General features: G+C 35.5%; 1 protein-coding gene across 1 annotated transcript; it reads right to left on the reverse strand.

Annotated features, from left to right (window-relative positions):
- Positions 1-746: 746 nt before the first annotated feature.
- On the reverse strand, positions 747-5,507 carry LOC129146833 (C-type lectin domain family 1 member A-like). The gene is made up of 5 exons (XM_054701156.1): positions 5,498-5,507; positions 4,476-4,547; positions 4,137-4,288; positions 2,798-2,922; positions 747-895 (listed from the first exon to the last, which is right to left on the reverse strand). The coding sequence occupies exons 1-5, from the start codon at positions 5,499-5,501 to the stop codon at positions 775-777; spliced, it is 474 nt and encodes a 157-aa protein (XP_054557131.1). The 5' UTR covers positions 5,502-5,507; the 3' UTR covers positions 747-774.
- Between the last annotated feature and the right edge of the window lie 3,474 nt (positions 5,508-8,981).

Here is an 8,981-nt window from a genome sequence, read left to right on the forward strand (position 1 = left end):
CAAAAGCATATTTTTTCTTTTATTTTGAAATGTTATCTTCTTACCTTAACTGTTCATTCTTCTCATAGATACCATAATGAGACAGAGGGAAGACTGGTGTTCTAAATAACCTATTGTGTATGCACATATAGTGACAAGTTCTACTTTGAAAGTACTAGAAAATCTGAACATCTTAAAATTACTTAATAACTCTGTGCCAGTTTGGATAGTTTTATTTACTATTTCAGTCCCAAATATGTTCCTTCAAATTCCTTATTTTGTTTGTATCATTCCCAATGTTACTAATATGTTTTTTTTTTTAAAGATTTATTTATTTGTTTGTTTGTTTATTTATTTATTTATACAAGCACTGGGTACAGTCAGAAGCGCGGGAGGGTGAGAGAATTCACCAGAGCCAGAGCGGGGAACAGAGCAGGCAGAAGGACCGAAGTACACTGCTTAGGGGAGCAGCGGGCGGCAGGAGAGGTCTGCGCGCCATGTGGGACCTTCCTCCGATGGCCGGGGAGCAGCCGGGGATCGAACCGGCACTGCAGAGGCTGCAGGTAGCTTCGCAACCCAGCGCTCAACCGCTGTGCCACCGGGGTGGCCCCTACTAATATGGTTTTTATTCTAATTTACTGTATATATTGTGAATTAAAATTAAAGAATAATACATGAAATTTATTGAATAAACACATCAATTTCAAGGGAAGTAAATGTTTCCCATCGTTTGAAGCAAACACAAGGGAGATTCCTAGATGTTCCTCTTTTTCTTTCCTATGTATTTATATGATCTTAGTAAATTGTCTTCTTGCAGGTACAATAGCCATAATTTTGGCACTCATCAGCACGTACGTGGTCATCCATTATATATGTGCATTTATAACCAGTTCCAGCAAGTTCTCCAATTTTAAAGCTAAAGGAGAAAATAATTTCCATTAAATGCTAAATTTGTTCCACATAACATCTGCATTTTAAACCTATAATGTTATTATCAAGATAAAAAAAGCAGAAATGCTGCTTTTCTAGTTCTTCAACATTAGAAATGTTAAATATATTGTCATCAAAATTTATTAATAAATCTTGAATTGATGCTACAAATGCCTTATATTCGAAATATAATCTCATGACCTGAGGCATTTTCAGAGTGTCTGATAATTTTACATGGGTTTACAAATTGTCTTTATACATTGTGTTGAATTATACATATATATATATATGTTTTACAGTATACCACAAATATTCTAATCTTGAATGATCAAAATTCAAAGTATAGTTCCTACCAATGCATATGATTTTAACACCAGAGTAAAACTGATAAATCTTAAGTCAGGATGTCTGCAATAGGGTACAACTTGGAGTGGATATACAGGCACCTAATATTAAGACATTGGTTAGATGATTATGCAGAATGATTGCATTGTTTAACGTCTAAACCCTAAAGCATGACTAGTCTGACAATGAGATGGTTAAGTACATGCACAATAATTGTAGACAATTGCTATCACAATTCTAGGAAAGCTTTATAAAAATTTTGATATTTCTAATTTATAGTAGGAGAATTTTATTTTTAATAGTCAAATAATTAATATTGGCTAATTTAGTCACCAGCAGTTGGAAATGTCTTCTTTCTACCCTCACTGTCAACTACTGATGGTCTGATATCACATTGATGGAGAAGTCCTATTCCATGGTGAAAATATTTGCATATTGAAGTATATCAAGGAGTACAATGGATCTCAAACTCTAATACATTGTATAATTGTATGGAATTATTTGCCAGAATGCATAGTATATGCCTACTTCTAAATAGCCTAATGCAATCATATGAGTTGATGTCCAGTAATCCTTATGAAAATGCATGTAGGAGGTTAAATAATGTCCCCTAATCTGTATGTAATGTCAGAACTTCAATATGTGATGTTATCTATCTTTATGGATATAATTAAATATCAGATGAAATATTATTGGATTGGAGCTTAAATCCAATGAAAGATTTCTTATTAGAGAGAGGTGACCACAGAAAAAGCAAAGGAGAAAATACGTGAAGTTGGATGTGTATATTTGGAGACTCCAAGAATCACCATTTCCTTGGCTTAGATCTTTTATTATCTCTCATTTTTCTTTGAGATTTACCATGTTTCCTTTACATATTAATATTTATATGTAAAGAAATAGTTTACATAGAAACAATTTCTACAGTACACACAGTACAACAAAATTGTTGTTCGTCATTAATAACAAGTTGTTATTTTCTCTAGATAATTTCAGCTCTTTCAAGAGAAAAGAAATTGCAAGGGAACCATGTAAGTCTGCAAATAACTTGACTTCAGGCTTTTGCTTTCTGAACTATATGAGTAAACAGATTTCTGTTGCTTTAAGCCACTCAATGTGTGACTTATAATAAATACAAATATAAATGCATTTATGGAAGAAAAGTGTAAGAATTATTGGTTGAGGTTTAGAGAGGGGCTTCAAGATAATTTCCTTGTAAGCACATGTTTTGGAGTGAAACAACACCATTAAATCTACAATTAAAATAGTCACTCTGATTTATACTCTTGAATTGTGTACAAATTTATATTCAACAACTTTCAATAGATTGCTGAATTTAATACCTCATAAGCAATCCAAATGAGGTATGAATGTTAAATGTTTATCCTACTACTGTAACATCCTAATTTTTTCGTTCCACTTATTGTATATTTTCCTGGTTGATTTCTGTTGGATGTATTACTTACAGATCTGTCATCTGTCCATATTTAGATTTGAAATAAAATAAATTGTTTTTGGAATTTTGAAATAGCAAGTGACTTACCTGCTTTTGGTAAAATCTGTACCATCGAACAAAAACCACTTTGATTGTGTGCTGTTGTAGTATAAACTGATAAAGACCTTTTGATAGGGAGAATATTGCATCTTCACCAATTTCATAAAAAAATCCTGCAGAGAGAGGTAAATAAGTCTGAAAGAAGGACGTTACCAAAGAAAGAGGAGCAAACTCATTTAACTATCTTTCATGTGTAACTTTCCTTTATATACTCTCTTCTAAATTAGGCACCAGACAAAAAAAGAAAGGGAGACAACATTTATTAAGCCATGTAATAGGGAGTGAAGGATGACATAAGATTGGTAACATTGGGTCAATGAAGAAGAGAAATTCTAACAGGGATTTTAACGAGTCATGGTAAGATCAAAATGTTTTTCAAGAGATTGTTTCTAAGTTAAAATCTCAGAAAGGAGGCCTCCCTGGTGGTGCAAGGGATTAAGACAAAACCTCTGAAGTTGTTTGCAGTCTCTCCAACACGAGTTTGATCCCCTGCCAGCCAAGGAGCAGTTGCCCCCATGGCGCATCAGATCTCTCCTGACTTGACCACTGCTCCCCTCAGCAGTGTACTTTGGTCAATCTGCCTGTTCTGTTCTCCACTCTTTCTCTGGTGAATCCTCTCACCGCCCGCATCTCTGGCCTAAACTCCAGCTCTTGTATGCAAAAATAAATAAATGTTAAAAAAAATTAGAAAGGAGGATGTATTCACCAAGAGAAGACATTTGTGGTGAGAGGTGGAGAAGGTAAAATGTGTCACAGGCAAAAGAAGCAATTTGAGAAACAAAGTCATGAAGGAGCACAGTGTCCTTTATGGATGTAAAGAACTTCATGGCCGTGAACCCAGAGCAGGCTTTTCTAGAACAGGTGCTGGGAGGTGTGTAATGACAGAGGAGGTCAGATTAACATGTAGAAATCCGGTTGCTGGGACACAAATAAGCTTACAGATGTCGTTTTTAGCTCCAGTGAGTGGCTCTCACCCAAGTACGACAGAAGCAAAGTACTCCAAAACGAGCATCAGAAAGCTACAGCAGTCAATGTGGAGACAGCTAAAGCTCAATTACTATGTTTTACATGATGAAATCTTCTAAAACTAAAAAAAAAAAAAAAAACCAAAAACTAATAAACAGGTTATATGTACTTTATCCTAAAAATTGAAAAAAGCCACTTGTGTATTTTTAGAGTTAACATTCAAAATTACAGTCAAATTGTAAGGATTCCTGTGACTGCCGTATACAATATGTTCTAGAGGATGAAATCTTGAAAGACTGCTGTCATTTTTAAATTTTCTGAAACAAATTCAAAATATTTAGGAAACACATCTTGTCTTTACCATCTCATCTGTAGTATCCACTTTAATAAATGTTGAGTTTAAATTAGTGCAATAACCATCACATTCTTTCCAAAAGGTATGGTTTTTTGAGAAATGATAGCAGTTTTGTCCAAGCTGGTGCCAGTCCTTTGAACAAGTAGGATATTTCCGCTCTATTAAAAGAGATAGAATATATCTGAGTCCCTACTATCAGTGCAAGTTTACAGAGAAAATCTAAGCCTACAAACAAATATATACTTGCATGTATACAGTTATAATTCTTCATGAAAATAACTCATGCAAAGTTATTATTGCTCTCTTCTGAAAATAATATCCTGACACAGAAACTTCCTAAATTACCTCTTTTACTTGCTTCCTTGTTGGAGGAGATATGTCCTGGATGTTCTTCTGCATTTAATGATTTCTTATTGACTGAAGAGAATTTGGAGACTTCATTTTAACTCAAAGAGAAATATAGTTAGACAATCCCGTGTGCCAGATACTGTGCTCCAGAGGAAATATGAAAATGAAAAATGAAAATACCGCTTGCATTGAGTTCATCTGTATGATGAGACACCTTTAAATTCATGTAATGACAGGTGGCTTTGCTTGAAATACTCTTTCTCTCTTTTCATCAATAACCTCGTTTAATCTCTCACCCTAAAGTACACTATTTTGTGTAAGCCCTTGGAGATCCATTCCATTTGCCTGACTGGACACTGCCCAATCCCAATTCCTAATTCCATCCAACAGTTGATTTCAGTCATATCTGCTTGCATATATGCAGTTGTATGTTTCAGGCAAAAAAGCTCGGTCAAAGTGAATTCTCTTCACTCATGCCAAAAAATGATGACTCAGAGACTTTGAAAATTACCTGTTTCATTTGCTTCCTCGATATAGGAGATATTTCTTTGATAAACTTTTGCATTAAATAAGCACTAATAAACTGAAGATAATTTGGAAAGATCGTTTTAAAAATAATTGGACAATTTTATGTGCATAGACTGTATTACATAAAAATAACTAATGAAACTTATTTGCCTTGAATAAGTCAATGTAATAAAAACAAAAATATAATCTCAAACTATATAAAAACATGAAAAGTCATACAGCAATTGATCACATAAGGAAATTCTGTTCACACAACAGCATGAAAAAGCTTTTCTGGTAAAGCAAAAGTGAGAATAAATAGGCAGTAAGTAAGGGTCATGTTATACTTTAAAACAAACAATAGATAATATGTTTGTGAGGAAGCATCTTCCGACTTTACAGAGAATATTATGTTTATTTAAGTTATCAAGTATATCAAAATATATTATCATCAACAGATTTCACTATTCAAGTAGAAAAAATATGTATTTCTAATTTGCATAGTGACTTACACATTATTACGTATATAAGAGATGAAACAAGAGCCAGGGAAATGATCCCCAGAATCACTGCAATGATTTTCCATGAAGAAGGAGCAGGATGGCCTAGAGAAAAAGAAGAGTACACCTGGTGACATCAGCCTAAATGTTTGTCAAATCTGGATTTCTTAAATTTTCATTTTTCAGTGACTCCAGTAATATCACTAAAATCAATTGCAGAGTAGAATCAGCAAAGGCAGTTAGTTTGTTCCAACCTGAATTTCTTACTAAATGTCATTTCTTGCATTTCAAGCATTAAATTTGTATAAGATGTGTAATCACCATGGCAAGCATATTTATATTTGTGACTATTCCCTCCGTTTTCTCTTCAACCCCAAAACCAAGGGACATCCTCTTCCCTCTTACTTTTCATCCTTATCTATATATAAAGACAGCTCCCCCTCCCATGTTTGACTTGTGATTTTTCTGTCATTGCTATTTAAGTAGTCAATGAATATTTTTAAAAAGTCAAAAGAAAACAAAAAAGCTCTAATATACATAATAAAGAGGTTAGTTGGACTACTGGGTAAAAGAATAATGTATATGTTATTTAAATTAGTAAGAGCTCAGGAATGAAGTTTTGAGAAAACACATATCCTGTAAAATAATTGGACAATGGAAAATGAAGACAATTGTGAAAAAGATTACTATCATTTGTATAAAAACCCTCTATTATACAAACATAAAATTGAGTCCTTTGCATATTCTTTAGCTTGCTTCATTGTGCTATTTTATTTTATTTATTTATTTATTTCTAAAGATTTATTTATTTATTTATACAAGCACTGTGTACAGTCAGAAGTGCAGGAGGGTGAGAGAATTCACCGGAACCAGAGGGGAGAGTAGAGCAGGCAGACTGACGAGGTACACTGCTGAGGGGAGCAGCGGGTGCAGGGGAGGTCTGTGCACCAGGTGGGACACTTGGTGGCCAGGGATACACCTGGCGCTGCAGAGGCTCCAGGCAGCTTCACAACCCAGCGCTCAACCACTGCGCCACCGGGAGGCCCCTCGTTGTGCTATTTTAGACGTGTGTAGGCAACATTGGGCAGATGTTTGATATTACATGAGTTCACATAATTGCAATAAACTTGAGATCTTCCTCATGAAATGGGAACTATGGGTCCTCCCCTGGTGGTGCAGGTGGTTGAGCTCAGTGCTGTGAAGCTGTCCGCAGCCTCTGCAGCGCAGGTTCGATCCCAGCCAGCCGGTGAGGGTCCCATGTGGCGCAGCAGACCTCTACTGTCTCGCCCGCTGCTCCCCTCAGCAGTGTGTTTCCTCAGTCTGCCTGTTCTGCTCCCTGTTCTGTCTCTCATGAATCCTCTCACTCTCCCACGAATCTGGTGTGTACCCCAGTTCTTATATAAATAAATAAATAAATCTTAAAAAAAAAAGAAATGGGAACTATGATATGAAATTCATTCCAGCTTCCATAATGCTCTTTTATTAAGGAATGATAGTCATTCGGATAGTTGAACATTCTTCTATCTTGAAGCCCTTAGAAACCAATAGATAGAGTAAAACATACACAGTCAGAATATGAGAGAAGAAAATGATGGAGTAGATATTTTAAAAAAGGGTTTTGAGACAGACTGTGCATGGCAGCAGGCATGAATTAGCGATCAGCACAGCACTGAGGTAGAAAGCAAAGGACTGGAGTTGAGGCCACTTACTAGCTACATGGACTGGACAATTTACTTAAATTCTCCTTGTCATAGTTGCAACTGTAAAATAGTGATAATAGTGCCAAACATATGAGATTTGTTTAGAGAGTTAAACACATTATTTTAAAAGCTTATAGGAGTCCTAATTTATGTAAATGAACAATAAAGCATGAAATGTAAATGCCCTCTAGGAGCAGGAGCTGTATATGATGGATGTGGGAGTAGAGTTTGGCTTTTTCTTTTATTTTCTTTTTAAAGATTTATTTATTTATGCATGCAAGAACTGGGGTACAGTCCAGAGGTGCGGGGTGGGGGTGGTGGTGGTGGTGTTAGGATTCACCAGAGACAGAGTGGGGAACAGGACAGGCAGACTGACTGAAATACACTGCTGAGGGGAGCAGGGGCGAGACAGGAGAGGCCTGCTGTGTCAGTCCATCCCTGGCCACCTTGGGATTGAACTGGTGCTGCAGAGGCTGGGTAAAGCTTCACAGGGCTGTGCTTAACCCCTCATGCCACCAGGGAGGTCTGAGTTTGGCTTTTTCTCTGATTAAACCAGGAATGACAATCTGGCTTTATTTCAATAAATGATCCCTGATCACTCTTTTGTTGCCTCAGACAAGGGGTACTAAAGAGATGTGAATGTAGAAAGGGGTATAAGGACAGGTGAAAGACACAAGGTAAGCATCTACTGGAGTAATACAAAAGAGAGATTGACGGCTTGAAGCAAGTGCTTATGGAGAAATTCTGATATTTTAAAATAAATGCTGGCAGGATTTGCTGATGCAGATTGAAAGCAATGAAATGATCGAAGAGGTGTTTCAAGTCTGTGGATATGAAGAACCACTGTATGAAGTAGTAACTAATGCCAGTGGGAAAAGTTTAAGTGAGCATTTAGAGGGAATTATATCAGGAGTCAGTTTGGCATATATGTTTGAGATTCCTACTAGCCTCAAAGGTGATTTGAATTGAGAATTGTGTATTTTTAGTCTGAAGATCCAGGGAGAAATCTAAGATGTATTTGTAGATGTTGACTAATTAACATGTAGCTGATATTTAAAGGCAAAAGACTGAAGGCATCCTTAGAGTAAAAGTAAAAATGAAAGATAAGAAGGTAGAATGGATCTAAAGACACTCCAATATTTAGAAAGTATGGAAAATATGTGTTTTATGTCATATGAAAACAAGAGCTAGGGTGTGAACCTGAATTATTTTTTAATACCTCAAGTACTTATGCCTACACAAAAATGGTCTAGAAGAAATAGACCCAATTTTCATGTATGTTATTTTAGTGGTACAATTATCGTCAGTATAACTTCTTTCATTTTTCATTTTGATGACTTGTCATTTTTTATAATGTAACACTTTCAGAACAATAATAACTTTTGTCTTAAAAGTTCCAGCCTAATTCAATATTTACTCAGGTTCTATGATTTGTTTTTATGTCCATAAAAACATCACCACATTCTTAGAATAAATATTGCCTGTTTACCTCATAAACAGTGAAACCTGAAGGCCAGAAGTTATCTCTGACTAACACATTAAGAAACACTGATAAATCCTAATTACACAATATGAAGTCAAATATTTATCATCATATTTGTCAATTCTTACTTGTAGATGTCTAGAAAGCTACACATGAAGGAATGGATTTAAAGTTTTAATTAGAAAAGGCAGAAAAACAAGAACTCCTTTGTAGATTAGTTGAGAGCTACTGGTCTCTAGAGGAGAAAATGATTTAAGCTTCCCAATTACAGATGTCAACAATTACTGACTTTGTTCAACAATTATGGACTTTA

The sequence above is a fragment of the Talpa occidentalis genome, unplaced genomic scaffold, assembly GCF_014898055.3.
Source record: "Talpa occidentalis isolate TD23 unplaced genomic scaffold, MPIMG_talOcc4v2.1 talOcc4.467, whole genome shotgun sequence".
NCBI lineage: Eukaryota > Metazoa > Chordata > Mammalia > Eulipotyphla > Talpidae > Talpa > Talpa occidentalis.